Source organism: Uloborus diversus, chromosome 7 (genome assembly GCF_026930045.1).
Source record: "Uloborus diversus isolate 005 chromosome 7, Udiv.v.3.1, whole genome shotgun sequence".
Taxonomy (NCBI): Eukaryota; Metazoa; Arthropoda; class Arachnida; order Araneae; family Uloboridae; genus Uloborus; species Uloborus diversus.
The window spans coordinates 85,293,946-85,309,764 of NC_072737.1; the positions used below are offsets into that span (position 1 = coordinate 85,293,946).

A 15,819-nucleotide genomic window follows, 5' to 3' on the forward strand; every position below is an offset into this window, starting at 1 on the left:
CTTTAGAAGTTGGAAGTGTATTATAATACATACATGAAGGTAATTTGATACTTGAATTATTATGGGGAGCATTGATGGGTAATATCACTAAGCGATTAATCCAGATCAGTTATCTATCACCATGTTATGAAAGCCTGACGTGATATGAAGATAAATAAATAAATGAAATTGATGGGTAAAAAGTGCTTCTGTGAGACGACTCGTGACTATATTAACTATATATAATGGGCCGTTCTATGGAAAAGCAGACATTTTGTCAGCATGTGACAGTTCTATGCTTCGTTTCAAAATATATGACAAACAATTTTTTTTTCGCTTTCGAAATCATGCTTGTGTATGTTAGCTAAAATTTTTTAATATTGTTTTTGAAACTAGAAAATCGCCCGTCAAGGTATGACGGGTGAAATGTGCTTCTACATTTGAACGAAGTAATTGCGTGTTCGGTGATATTTTGATGGTTGAAATTTTAACCCTAATTCCAGTGTATGAACCCTCAACTCCAGTAGATAGCGTTCATTGTTGACCTCTTCCTCATTCTCCTAAAATGAGTCTTACCAGTGTTATAATTAAGTTACCAGATCCAATTCAGCCTCGTCAATATAAAGCATTTCCCTGCATTTCAAACATTACCAAAACATATTATCAAATTATCATGCCGTGGCGCAAATTTCATTGTTGATGACGTCAGGGAGAGTTACTCGATCATTCGCTATTATACATATGAGGATAAAATATAAATCTGTCTTTTACGTGCAGAAAAAAAAAAAAAACTGATTTTCTGTGAACACTAAAGAGTAAAATTAACCTGCGATGGAATTCAGGTCTGTAACCTTTGTTTAGAGGAGGGTTTTACCAACCACATTTTTCGTGAAATCTATTTGATCAATTAAATCTAATTTTATTGTACATTCTATTGATTGGTATTACAATTTTAAACAAATGCAAAAGATGACATATCTATCTAATGACGAAAAATTTGATGTGTGCACTGTGCAGTACATAGTTTTTTTGTACCCGTATTAATCGATGTATTTTCGATAACTCAAAAGAATTGATGCGTGTACTTATATACGCACATTCGAAGTAATGCTTCGGAAATTCATATTTTTTGACAATAATTAAATATGTTAAATGCAGAATTTATCCCTTTCAAATTTAAAGAATTAAGCTGTTTTTAAATCTGAAGGTAAACGCTGTATTTTAAATAAGAAATTATATTTGGAATACCTACACGTAAAACAAAATTAAGAAAGAAATGTATAAATGCTGTTGGGTATAAATGCTATGTTGTACAAATGTTTTCAAAATAAAATTTCATTTTTCAAATGAAATTGAAAAAAAAAAAAAAAAGAAAAGTTAAATTTAAAAAAAATAAAGTAGTAGTTATAATTTTTTAAAGCAAGAACGGCATGACGAGAAGCGTTTCTTGAAATGCTTTTGAAACATTTAATAGCTGTTTGCATTTTTCCTTTTTATCATCATTTGTTATTTATAATTTGTTTAATATTTGTAATTCTGTTTGCTTAATTTTATATTTACTTGGCTTTTTAGTTTTGCTGCGTTGCGCATCTATGGGCTCTTGGTGTGGTCTTTTCAATATTTTTCACTTTTAATATTATTTTTATCTTGTATGTAACTAATTTTTGTGCTGCTTCGCGCCTTCTAATTTACATACTAGGTGTTTGCTTTGTTTCTATGCTGTTCTTTTAATTTTCGGGTTTCGTCGATTCCACGATGTACAGTCTTGCTGCTATAAATTGTCTTACCGCACCTACTTTCTTTATTATGGGCTTATGTACAAATAATCGTTGTAAAATTTGATTTTTGGCTGACACTGAAGCTAGTGTTCATTTTGAGGGTAACTTTTGAAAGCAACATCATCTTGTTTATCTTATTAAATGTCTTTCCTGAAATCTATGTTATATTGGACAAACTAGGAATTCTCTAAATATTCGTATCAACAATCACAGACATGATATACTTTCGTTCAAAAACAAAGAAGACAAAGAACTTCAGCATTTTCAATTTCACAGTTTTGATAAAATTTCTATTTCAATTCTAGGTTTTGAACACTCTTTGGAAAAGAGACTTTCACTAGAATCTCATTTTATTCTGCGATTCAAATCTATTTTCCCTTATGGGTTAAATTCCTCCCTTGATAATAAATTATATACAGCATACCATAACTCATCTAAAAATCTTTGTATTTATTCATTGTTTAGATTTGGAAATAATACAAGTACTTCTCGTTTTAATAGAGGATCAGGAAAATCCCCTCCTCGTTTCTGCATTTTTTTCGCCCTTTGAAATTCTTAATAAGCTTGAAAATTCTTTTTGTTATTCTTATGACACTGAATATGTTAGGAAATTTCTTTTTGGTCTTAAACAAAAATTTCTAAAAAAACTTAAAAATTTCCTTCCAAACTACCTTTTTAAAAATTCACACTTTGAATTTCTTTGTTATGATCTTCTGATCTACAAAGTTGGTTCTACGCAACAACATCAAACTTACTACTGCACCTTTAGTTTTTTGCAAAAATCCTTCGACTATTTAAACTTTTCTAAACTACATAGTAAACTTTTGGATTTTTCTCCCATCAAGGATCTACAAATTGTCTTCAGCTACAAATTCAATCCTCCTTTCTCGAAAAATATTCTAAACTATCAAGAAGTTGCAAAAAATTTTGATAAATATTTGAATTTTGATTGTAATTGTGCTAATTTCTCTAATTCCATCTCCTTCAACTCTAATTTTGGTCATATTCTGACCGGTGATTTGAATTTTTTACAAAACAAAAAACTCATTAAACTTTTTAGTTTGGGTACTAAATATCGGCCTAATTTTCGTATTAATTTCCTAAAAGCTTTTAATAAGCTTACATTTGAACTTGAATATTTTTTAAGAAAAATCTCCTATTGTTTTAATGTTCCACTTAATGCATTTCTTGAATATAGACACTACTTTTTAATTGAACTGAAATCACGTTTACGTGATATTGTTAACACTGAATCTTCATACTTCCATCTTTCTGCTGATGAAAATAATGCCATCAATGATTTTGAAAAAGCTTTTGTCTTTACAGTTATTGATAAAGCAAGTTCTAATTACTCTATCTGCTGCAAAAAATTATATGCTAATATTTTGAAAAATGAACTAGAAAAAACCACCACTTATGTTTCCTCCAAACTTAATGAATCCTCCATCATCAAAAAATTTGCTGCTGCTTACAAACTTTTTAAATTGCCACGTCCCGATTCTGTTAACTTACCTTACTTATATGCAATTCCAAAATTTCATAAAACACCTGTTGGATTTCGCTTTATTTGCTCTGCCACCAACACCATTGGAAAAAATCTGAGTGTAAAGCTTGAACAGTTTCTCAAAAAAATTCTTGAACAACTTAAACTTCAACAAATGAATTGGTTCTGGATTGTTAATAATAGTGTTGAAGTCATCAATTTACTTAATATGCTTGATATAAATCACTTAGAAACTTTTGATTTTGAAAACCTCTTCACCAATATCCCACTCGTTGAACTTTTTTGCTCTGTTTCAGAACTTTTTAATTCAGTCAAGGATTCCCTTGATTTTAATGAATTGTTTTTTCTTGGTCTTTTTAAATTTTGTATTTTCAATAATTTTTTCAAAAATGGTAATTCATGTTTTCTTCAAATTAATGGCATAGCAATGGGAGATAATTTTAGCTCTACATTAGCCAACCTTTTTCTTTTATATTATGAACGAAAATATTTAATTGACAATCCTTCCTCTACACCTCTTTGTTGCAGATACATTGATGACCTTTTGTGTATAAATTTTCCTAATTTTTCTGAACTCAGCAAAACTATTTATCATAGTTCATTAACGCTCAAAAAGACCAATTCTAATCATAATAGCTTTAATTTCTTGGATATCAACATACAAATTGACTCAAATTGTTCCACTACAATCTATGATAAGAGACGTGAATTCAATTTCACAGTTAACAGTTTACAAGATTTCTCCTCCTGCCTAAGTAAAAAGGTTTTTATTGGCATTATTGTTTCGCAAGCTATCAGAATTAAAAGAATTTGCAATACCATTTCTGCATTTAAGCAAGAAATTTCAGTACTCAAAAACTTACTTTTTTATAATAACTTCCCTAAAATCTAGTTGAAAACATCTGCTTAAGTATAGCCTTTGATGAACATTTTGCTTCTTTTGAAACTGTTTAGCTGTGTAAATGTATGATACAACCGTGACAAACCATTTTTTTATGAATCACCGTGGTGGATAAGTTTTACACGTGCGAAACAGGCGACCTGGTATGTCTTTGGACCGATTTCCGGATATGTTTTTATATTTTTAATGTTTTGTTGACGAATGGATTGACTTTTTTATCAGGCTGAACAACGGACAGGATTTGTTTACGCGGATTTCAAGGTAAGACAATTTTGTTATTGGCAAGTACTGTCCCGTGGAAGGCTAATTATCGGAACTTGTTTTCCTAATTAGTCGAGGCGAAACCCCCTGCTTTTAGTTTTAGGTTTGAGCTCTAGTTTATTGTTTTTAGTTTAGCAAGTGGTGAGTTTGCCCATTGTTACTCTATATTACATGTACTGGAGCTTAAGCATTCTCTTCTAGTTTATAGTTAAAATTTTGGTCTTTTGACCATAATTAATGAATCCTCCACGGCTGATGAGCTCTGGATTCACTCTTTTTCTATTCCTACTTAATAACTGTTTGCATTTTTCCTTTTTATCATCATTTGTTATTTATAATTTGTTTAATATTTGTAATTCTGTTTGCTTAATTTTATATTTACTTGGCTTTTTAGTTTTGCTGCGTTGCGCATCTATGGGCTCTTGGTGTGGTCTTTTCAATATTTTTCACTTTTATTATTATTTATATATATATATATATATATATATATATATATATATATATATATATATATATATATATATTAGGGTGGTCCTTATTTATATGGGAAAATTTTTTTTTCGGATTTCAACAAGTGACGCCCCCTAGTTTTGTGACACTATAATAAAAAGTAATCAGTGCAAAATTTGAACTCGATCGGTCAATAATAATACGTGCCCCTAGGACGTTGAACTTGAACACTTTTGATAATTTTCCCACAAATCTCCGAGTTTTTACTTCAGACCACGTACATCGTTTCTCCTATGTTTGCAAAATATTTTTACAGCGAGGTAGCACTAAAATTAATCTTTTTAATTACTTTATATCGTCTAAAGATTTTACATTGAATAAGAATAAAATATTGCTTTAGAAACTTTACCTTAATCGTACGCTTTTCTCAATGTATCTTAATCGTGTGCATTTTTTTTCCCGATAGTCTTGAAGTGTCAGTAAAATACTAAATTGCTTTTGTGACTCATATTTGGAGAATTGCTTGTGAAATTCTTCGATTAATTGTGCTCCTCTTTCAGTTGTATCATCCACAACTTTCAGCATTTTAACGATATCTCTTCCCTTTAAACAGCTTCCTTCATTTTGCCATGAATCAGAATCAAATAGGAAAACATCTTTTGGTGTTTGTAACTTATCAAACAGTTTTATTGACTTGTAATTGATTCTAAAAGAGGAAGATCTTTACTAAGAAAGTATTCCATCAAATCATCTACTGTTATTTGAAATTTTTTATACAGTCATCAGACACGTTTTCCTATTCAGCAAGCATTTTTTTTGAAGTAGTCTTTTCCTATCTTCAAAGTTAATTCCTTCATCCAATACGGACAAAGCTACTAGTTCATCCCCTAGTTACCATAAGAGATTTATGAATTTTTCAATCACTGCTTCTGCTGCATGTTTGTCATCATTTTGTACGCTGCAGGTTTTTTAGACACTAGACTTTATACTAATTTAAAAGGCCTGGAATGGATTGCTGCGAAAAACTATATCTTCATACAACATTTAACTGTAAAACAGCATTTACGGGCAATCTCTTTATGTAAGGTCAATTTAAATTGTTTCCTAAATATATAAATATTCAAACAATAAATTCCTTTGGCCACCCATCTGGTTCACAGATAAGCTCCAGGTGGCCGAAAACATATCCCTGTAGGAGGGAGGACTTCACCAAGAAATTTTATTACACGTTATGAGAATTCTCTGTAATACTTCTTAATTCCGCTTTCTATGAACAATAATATGTAATCAAAATCTTCTTTTAGAATTTAAGTGGTATGTATAATTTTTGAATTTTTAAGCGCTTAAATAATGGAATATCGAGTGTAGAACTAAGAAAGGCAAGAACTTCTTTAAAGACACTCTGCAGTACGATTTAAAGTGCATGATGATAGCAATACAAATGCAGTATATCACATTTCAGCTTTTGATCTAAAAAATTACAGGCACAATTTATACGGCCGGTATTGTAAGCCGCTGTATAAAACAATACAGCTTGAACAGTTAGCAATAAAGAGCAATCATCTAAGATATCATATATGACTGAAGAAATATCTCAGAAATTCTGAGTAGCTGTTCAACATTGGAACCTGAAGCTATCATGGTAAGCCTATCGGCGTTTTTTTCCAGTTACATCTGGATGTAGCTTTGTATCCCAGGAAATAACTAAAAATCTAAATTTAAATTCATGAAATCTAATTTTACCTCTCGAAGATTTTCTCTTGCTCTCTTAAGGGATGTACAATTGATTATAAGGTTATTTGGATTTAAATTTACTGCACCTACATAGGCTGTTAATAAATGAGCATCATCTTTGTCCCTAATATGACATTTGTCTAACACTGATGAAATGCCAGCAGATCTCAATAGTTGTCCAGCTTTTTTGCGTTGTGGTAGACCAGATATAGAAAAAAGGTTCAACAGGTTAGGATAGATACCCATTTCGGATTCTAAAATTTGTGAATTGCAAGAGGAATTTGATGATAATAAAGGACTATGTACTGAAATATAAGACAGTTTAAAGGATAGATTTTTACATTATTCCGATCTGGAATTTTTTTAAATTTATATTTTAGATATTATTTATTTTTATGGTAGGGTAATCAAGGATTTTTCAAAATTTAAATTATAAGAATGCATAAACTTTTAAGTATATAACTAAAGAACAACGAATTAAAATATAATTGTCATTACTTATATTTATAGCATGGAAACCTAGTGACCCTATTTGCCACACCTATTACATACACAGAAAATTTTCTAAATCAACACCCCCAAAGCCTGAAGGAGACAATTTGTTGTTGTCAAAAATCATTCATTAATGGCCTAGGCCATTCATTAATAGCCTTTAGAATCCCTTGTGTCCATCTTGGTGGAAAGAAATGTTCCCCTGCCGCTTGGTTTGAAACGAGCGCGAATAGCGGTATGCCTGTCCCAAGGCCATTGGTGTACATGTACCCTATGTAATATGTAAAATTTTACAGAATGAAAGTGGGAGAATGGTTTGTCTGGAAGTAGCAACATCTATTGTGGTTCAAAATTACTTTAAATATGAAACCTAGGAATATTTTTACATAAAAATGAGAAAATCCGCAAATTTTTCTTCAAAACTCAAAAAAGGGGGCCCTAGGGGCACGTGTTAATATTCATGGATTGACTCAAAATTTTGCATGGATCATTTATTTGTATAATGGAACAAATTGAGGGGGCGTCGTGTAAAATATCTACAACTTCAAAAATAAGGACCACCCTAATATATATATATATATTAAATTTTGTTATTTTAAAACAACGTTAAAATTTTGTGAAATACTAATGATTGACCTTACTACCTGCAGAAACCTCTTATACACAGGGTGTTCCGTTTTAACTTGCAAGACCTTTATATTCGCAACCGTATGTCCTAGATGTATACTTCCAATTGCAAAAATGTTCGAAATCAGATGCAGAACTAAGATAGCGAAAGTTTGAAGTAAAAATAAAAATAAGTCAAAAAATACAAAATTTAACTTTGTATACGGGCCCCAGGTCCCATAACTTATACTTAGGACTTGGGGGAAATAATCTCCGTTGAAGAATAATTCCAACTCAAAATGTTTGAAATTAGCACGACCAATATTCACAGAAATATGAAATGCAGCGTGAGTGTTTTACGACTTACACCACTTTTCACTCGCCGTCAATGACACCTTTTGGGGGGAAATATAGCGGTTAACAAGTGTTTTTAACTATATGTGTGTGAATAGAGAGTGTGGTTTCTCAAATTGTTCGAGGTTTTGTGGTGTGTTTTCACGTATCACGACATAACATTTGCATTTATTTTTGAATAGCAATGAAAAATATAAATACCTTTTTTTTTTTTACTTTGACGACTTGTCATTCTTCTGAAAGAGTGATAAGTTCCAATCTCATACTCTGTATGCCCCCTTAAAACTTTAAGCCGGAATATCTCTTTGAGTTTTGGTCTCACAAGTGTGAAGTTTTACGTGTCAGCAATAGTTTTCAATGGAGGTTATTTCTCTAAATATTAGTTTTAGTTTTGTTAGGGCACCTAAGGCCCGTACAAAAAGTTAAATTTTGTATTTTTTGACTCATTTTTATTTTTGCTTCATACTTTCAATACCTTAACTCTGCATCAGGTTTAAAACACTTTTTGCAACTGGGAGTATACATCTTGGACTAACGGTTACCAAAATAAAGGTCTTGCAAGTAAACACGGAACACCCTGCATATTATTATTATTATTATTATCATCAATATTTTGCGATTTCAAGTGATCGATGATTTGATTCAATGATAGTTATAGGCGCACCGCAATGAAACTTCTTTTTTTGTCTTGAGACGTCCGCGGAGAGTCGTTGTGAACTGCTCATTTCTTCGTTAAAAAAAAATGAAATTTTCTGTTGATTCCTCAAATGTTACCTTATTATGAAGTAACTAGTCGACCCGTGCGGAACTCCGCACTGTGCTTCAAATCGTTTCATAAGGCATTTCGCTCTTTAAAAATGTCAGAAAGAACATTATAAAGAAGAACCGAAAAAAGTAAACGGAAAAACGTAAGCACACAAGAGAAAGCATGAAATTTGAAGACATCAATAATAAAACGTCGTTAAATACAACGTTGTGATAATTTGATCATCGCTAACCTTTTGATTGTAAATATTTTCAATGCAAACATAAATATCATTAAAAGGGTGGCTGAGTGACTCGTGAAAAAGCAGTAATTGTCCATATGAAAAAACAGGTTGTGGCAAAGACAGTCATGCCCATGTGAGCATCTGACGGGAAAGAAAGAAACATTATTGGCACGGATTCGAACTGGCGCCATTCTGATTAACAGCACGACACTGAAACAAACCTAACAATTTCGCCTTAATTTTCGAACGCTATTCATTGAAGGAATGCGTAGTAAAAAACAGCAAAAAAGCTTTTTGCCAAAAAAAAAAAGATTATTCGTCTATGTTTTGTCATTAGCCAACATGGTACGATTTAAAATTATTCGTTAAGCACGGCATTTGGTTAAAGAATGAGGAAGATCTGACGTAGCAATTGAAACAAATATTCTAGAGAAGTAATAAATTAGATTAATAAATAAGTGTTTTTATTTTTGAACATTGAACTATTTTCCATAGCAGGCTGCTTTAACCGTTCTAGCTTAAATGCCGGCACATGTTTCGCTTTTAATCGAACACTTAAAATTCAAAACCAGAACCAGTTGAACTGAGTTCGTTTTTTAAGTGTAATATTTCAAACGTAGATAAAAAGTTTTTTTTTTTTTTTTTCAGCCGAAAGCAGAGGAGTAGAAAATGATTTCTTACTAATGAAATTGATAATAATTTCAATGTTTTATATCGTATTCGAATAAAAATTTAAATGTTTACTGGGTGAAACTCGTAGCTTCAATTTGGCGTAATATTTTTTCATTTGTACAAAATGTCGAACACTGCTATTAGAAAAATCTACATTTCAACATACAATGAAAATGTTTTTCTGCACAAAAAGGATTCCCTTGAGGTAAATCTAATACATTTTTATGCTTACAATATGCTTAGTGGTCTGGACGGTGTCAAAGCTTTAAAAAAAAAGGAAGAACACCCTTCGATTAACAATCAACTAAGTCCGGTGCTTTTAAGTTTTATTAAAATATGAACACACAACACACAGGCTTTTTTTTTTTTTGCCGAAAGCGACGTAAAAAATTGGAAAACTGCATTAGAACTTTACTGAAAAAGAAAAAAAATCATAAGAACTGCAGGCATCAAGGTTTTGAAACAGCAAAGGGTATTTTCGAAAACTTGATTTTTCGACCGTAAGTCTATTTTTCGTCATTAGCCAACCTGATAAGTTTTAAAATGAGAGGGGAATAATATATAAGATAACATATTGAAGAAAAATGGCTTTATTTTTGAAAATTTTTACTATTTGTTACCGCAGGCTGCTTGAACTGTTATGACTTAGATGCGCCCCTGCGTAAATGGTGGGAATTAGTAATTTGGAATATTTGTATTTGGATGAAGTGTTACTGTTTAAGTTCATCTTTCTCTAAGTGTTTTTTCAGGAAAAAACGTAATTGTCAAGGCTTAACTCAAGCAGACTTCATATTCAAAAAATACTTTTTTGAATATAAAGTCTGCTTGAGTTCAGCCTTGACAAAAATATGAATATGATTAAACCACAGACGATTTGCAACTATAACGACGAAAATTTCACCCTCTAAATAAATATTAAAAACAACCGTTGTCATGGTAATCTGATAAATCAGATCATCATCAACTTCGACTAAGTGAGGATAATAAGCAATTTGTGATTGCTAAATAAATCGATAGGTGAATAAATATCATGGGTGAAATCGTACTTTTTCCAGTACCGGATCACAAATTAAGTGAATCCTGAATCTTCCAGAAAAGCAATACCGATCAGTGTTCCGGTACCGAATCACGCTTGATAGACTCAGTCCAAATCTACGTCCCTGCAGTGTGGATGGGGGGGGGGGGTTAAAAGGACCCGGGCCGTTAGTGATATAGACTTCCCGTAGGCAGTTAGGGAACTAGCTGATTTTTTGCAGGGGGGCTCATAACTTATGAACTTATGAATCCAGTCCTGGATAAACTGATATAAATAGAGAAATGGTTAAATAGAAATAGATAAATACAAATTGATAAATGATAAATAGATACATAGATAGTAGATACAATAGGCATTTTGTCTTTTTGAAAAAAAAAATGTTTTGAATGGCGCTACACTGCTGTTAATGTTGCTTCTTTTATGGAGGAGTAAAAGCCAGGATCTGACAAATTCCGGGAGACTAAAAAAAAAAATACCACGGCGACTAGCGTTTTTGAGCATGAGTCTTTCAGGAAACCATGTTACACTAAATTTTTTAACAAACTCTGAAAAATAATTTATCTGACTCTGGCGCCTAAAATTTTCCCTAGTCTCTAAAGATTTTATTTTCTGTCTGTGTCAGGTTTATAGCCTTCCTATCCCCTCACTACGCCACTAGCACGACGTGCACGACTGAGCTGAGAAGATAATAGAAATGCAAATGCAAGCAGCTAATTTTTCTGGACGAAAATAATCCGCAGAACAAACAGCCCCTGTCCCTCATCCTCTCGCGCTGGATGGAACACACCCCTCCCTATCCCATTTCTCTTCTCAAAAAAAGAAAAACATCTCTGCTACGCTACAGAAAATTCCACAAGCAGGAGTTTAGCCTCAGGCGAAAGTGTAGCAACCCGACTTCGACGGGCCAATCACAAGTGAGCAGCAAAGACGCGGGCAAAATCTGTGCAAGCCGCGAGCACCGAGCAACCCAGTAACAACAAACAGTCACAACACTGGAATGTGAGCGAGAGATCGCTTGGTGTTCGATTAGATTTGCGTGCGATATGGTGCTTACTTGTCGATTTTATTTGATTGATTTAACAATCGTCGACAAATTTACGTTAGATTGTATGTGAAAGTCGTAACGGAGAACATGTTGCCTTTATCAAACTTGCAATTTTCAGCTTGTGGTTAACAGATGGAACAGCACACGGGTTGCCGACCGTGTACAGTTTTTGCCGGTGTTCTACTCGTGATTTCATATTTGATCTCCAAGAATTCGGTATCGGCAGCGGCTCTTAGGATTAGTGATGAATGCGATTGGTTTGGAAGGTGAGCGATATACCATCTTATTTCTTTATTAAATCTTAAAACTCAATAAGTTTATGTCTTTCGAAAATAATATTTCCCTTATTTAATTGACAGTGTTAAAACTGCTGCATGGTGAAACTTCGTCTCTCAAAAATACTGTTTACTCCAGCATACCTTAACAACGAGGAAAAATTATGAATTGCGTTAAAACTTATCTTAGTTTTTAGTAAATTTCTCATGCAGAAATTACAATTTCAATAAAGAAAGATCGCAAACTTCGATCGAGTACTAACAACAGCCTGTTGATTTAATTCTTTTTCGTCAAGAAATTAAGTTAAAAAATCGGATGCAGTTCGATAAAGGTCCCGTCGATTTTCCGTTGGCGAAAGGATCAGTTCCCGCGCCAGGTTCAATGTTTTCATGGGTTAATTAGTTCAATATTGTTATGTTAATTTTGCTTGTTCAGGACAGTCAGTAGACCAGGTTCAAATCTTGAAAAAGTGGCTACTAAAAGAAAAGTTTTGTTACTACTGGCTCCTCCAATTTTGCCTTTTGTTTAAAAAGTATTTATATTCTAACAGAACCGATAACCATAGCCATAATATGACGTGTTAATAATTCAAGCTATTTGAATAAATTTTAGTGCATTAGTTATTATATCTCAAATTTTTATTGGGTTATTATAATTTAGTATTTTTTAAAAGCTCAATGTTTTATGCTTTGTTTTTGCTGTTATCAGATGAAGTTGAACCGTTTCCGATTCGATACTGTAAATGTAATTCTAGTACAATGCCGCTATGCGCTACTGCTGAACTACATTGCCGGTGAAGGTACAAATTAAAATCAGGAATTAAACACTTTTGCGTTTGTCTCCCTTTTCTTTCAGGAACGAAGGAGGTTTTTGAAAAAGCCATTCGATTTGTTTTTCGAAGAAACTTAAAACATACGATCACTTATATTTTTGAACGCTTTTTAGTGATCGTTTATTTTATATCTTAAAAATTACAAAACTTTTTCCAATTGAATTTCAGGTTCTATCTTTATTTGTTTCTTGAAAATTACACGGACATAGTCCACTTTGTCACTGCCTTGTGCTCCCCCCCCCTTAAGGGGCGTCAACAAATTATGTCACATTTTGAGGGCGGACTTGTCGTTTTAATATTTTCCTTGTAGGAGGGGGGGGGGCAAAGAATATACATTCAATACATTTTATGTATTTAAAAATTATTTGTATGTAGAATGCATAAAAAATGAATAATTACATAATGTTCTTAAAATTCGGGGGGGGGGGGGGGGTTCAACTGACCCTCCTTCCTCTTGGCAGGGGTGCCCACCCCCTTCAAGCAAGGGCGCACCCCCTAAAATTGCGAAAGATGCCCCCCCAAAAGCAAGAGCCTCTCCTTAAAAAAAGAGAAAATATACTTTAAAACACCTCCTCTCCCTAAAAATTTTAATGGAGCGGTCTGCGGCATGACCCCCCCCCCTCCTTTGGTCGGCACCCCTGCCTCCTGGCATTGTGGAAATTAAGTAGAAGGGGGAGAGAGGAGGTAAAAAAAGTGTGCTACACACATTTTAGTCGAAACAAAAGCATTTTTCTAGCACAACGTTCATATGAACTGGCGTGACATGCGGCAAAGGGAGAAGTAGGGTTAAAGTAAAGTGTGACACTTTGTAACTAGGGAGGTGGGGGAGACAAAGATGTCGAAAATTCAGTGTGACAACACTTACAGATAGTCCATATTCTGCAGCGAACTACCTAACTTTCTTAATCGTACATTTCCTTTCGTTGCTTAAAAGTTTTATATACATTCATAGGCGGCTTTTTTGTGTGTTTAAAAGAAAAAAAAACCATGCGTATGTCGGTCATCTATCTAGACAGTTAAAAAGTCAGTAATCCAACGTTATTAAGCACAAAACTTGCAAATGATTGCAGACACGTGTTTCGGTGTTACAAGGAACACCTTTTTCAATGCAAAGAAGTGTGAGCTTTTGGATGAAAAGTCATCCGTGGGGGTTCATGACGCAGACTGCACCATCAAAATTTTTAGGGAATAATTTTAACGAGTTTTTGATCGCATTTTGGGATGCCTCTTTCTTGAGGGGGCGGGAGCCGTAGAATTTGAGGTGGTGGACCATTTTCCTTGGGGTAATGTTAACCCCTGGCATCATAAGTAAAAAGCAACGATGACTCTACAATTTTTCTGTCGTTTCGTAAAGCTCTATATCGTTATAAAAGTCAGAAAATTCTGATAAGAGTACAATATCACTTGATCGTCCAATATCCAATGCCATCGCACAAACCTCAAGCCATCCCATTCTTTGCAGAAGACGCATTGCATTTCAAACACGTTCTTTGTATCTTTCGTTGCCCATAAAGTTCCCTTTCTGAAAGGTTGCTCAAAATCAACAATAGAGGGAAAACGGTCAACAAACGAAGGGGAAATCTTTTCACGGGAGGCTTTCCCTTCTATTGGAAACTAAAGTGCCATTTTACGGCCTGGCATGCCCTGCAGCAAAAACACCGCTACGGGGCTGGCTAAGTAATGATCGGTTAATTGGAGTGGAGCGAATTTAGGGGCGCCGTCCAACCTGGGTGGCATTATGCTTGCAGTGGAAAACGTAAGGTATGGATGTTTTATCACCTGGAAAAAATCCAAATAAACGCTCAAGCCGTGTGGAGATAAAGCAATGGCATATAAAATCGCTTTACAATTGAGATAAAATCCATTTCACTAATTTATAATCCATCCATCGTTTGTCGAACTGAGGGTAGGGTCTCGTTTATAATTATAAGGGAAGTTACAATTTGTTCAAGAAAAAAAAAGAAAGAAAGATGGAATGTGTGTGTGGGGGGGGGGGAATCCTTACATTTTTTTTAAGGGGATCACTGCTAAAAAATGTTAAGAATCGATGCTTTAATCCGCACCAAGAAGCAATTCATTCGATTATGCCAGAAATATCGTTTAAAAGATATGATGAGCAAAATGCAGGAAGAAATTTTTGTTGTTTTGTAACATCGAGTAAAATTTCATTAATCAGTTTAAAAGTTTAAAAAATCTGGTAGCCAAATATTTTTGGGATTTATTGAAGGTTAAAACCTTTAAAGGAAATGATTTTGATGTCTGCAGGTTTAGGAAATGCTTTTCTGGAATTTTATGACGGTTCACTTTTGTCATAAAGAATTTTGTGAAGACTCGCCACAAAAAAAAAAAAAAAAAAAGAGGAAAAAGAAAAATTTTACGACACAAAAAATGGTTCTAAACAACTCCTAGTAACACCGATTAAATTGCCATAAAGTAGTTTAAAAGTAAAAGAACTTTACAAAGCATGATAGAAGAATTTTTATGATTTAATGAACGATTAAAAATATTAGGGAAATGGTTTTGATGTTAATAGATTTGTGAAAAGTTTTTCCTGAATTTTGTGAGGATTCACTTTTGTCATGGGAAGTTTTTTGAAAAGTTCCTATAAAAAGTTTAAAAAAAAGTTTTGCGACCCAAAAATAAAATTCTAAACAACCCGATTAGAAAATTACCTTTCTAAAACATTTCTATTTCATAATACTTAAAGATTATTATATCATCAATACCTTTTCCATCCTAGATAGCAACAAGGGTGTTCTTTTCCTCTCTCTTTCTTTTTTTTTTTTACTTTTCTCAATGATTCAAAACACTCCATGGAATTTTTTTAGAGAAGTAAAAGACAAGTTGGGTGAGCACGTAATTTTCGTGATCGCTATTGATGGTGAGCAATTCCATAAAAAAACTAACTTC

At 33.2% G+C, this 15,819-nt stretch overlaps 1 protein-coding gene across 1 annotated transcript in view; it reads left to right on the top strand.

The window, feature by feature from the left end:
- Nucleotides 1-11,782: 11,782 nt before the first annotated feature.
- The window catches only part of LOC129226399 (meteorin-like protein), a 31,717-nt gene continuing 27,680 nt past the window's right edge, over nucleotides 11,783-15,819 (top strand). Inside the window, exon 1 of the mRNA XM_054861000.1 lies at nucleotides 11,783-12,067. Within this exon, the coding sequence (XP_054716975.1) occupies nucleotides 11,934-12,067 (134 nt within the window). The 5' untranslated portion in view covers nucleotides 11,783-11,933. The remainder of the gene's footprint in view (nucleotides 12,068-15,819) is intronic.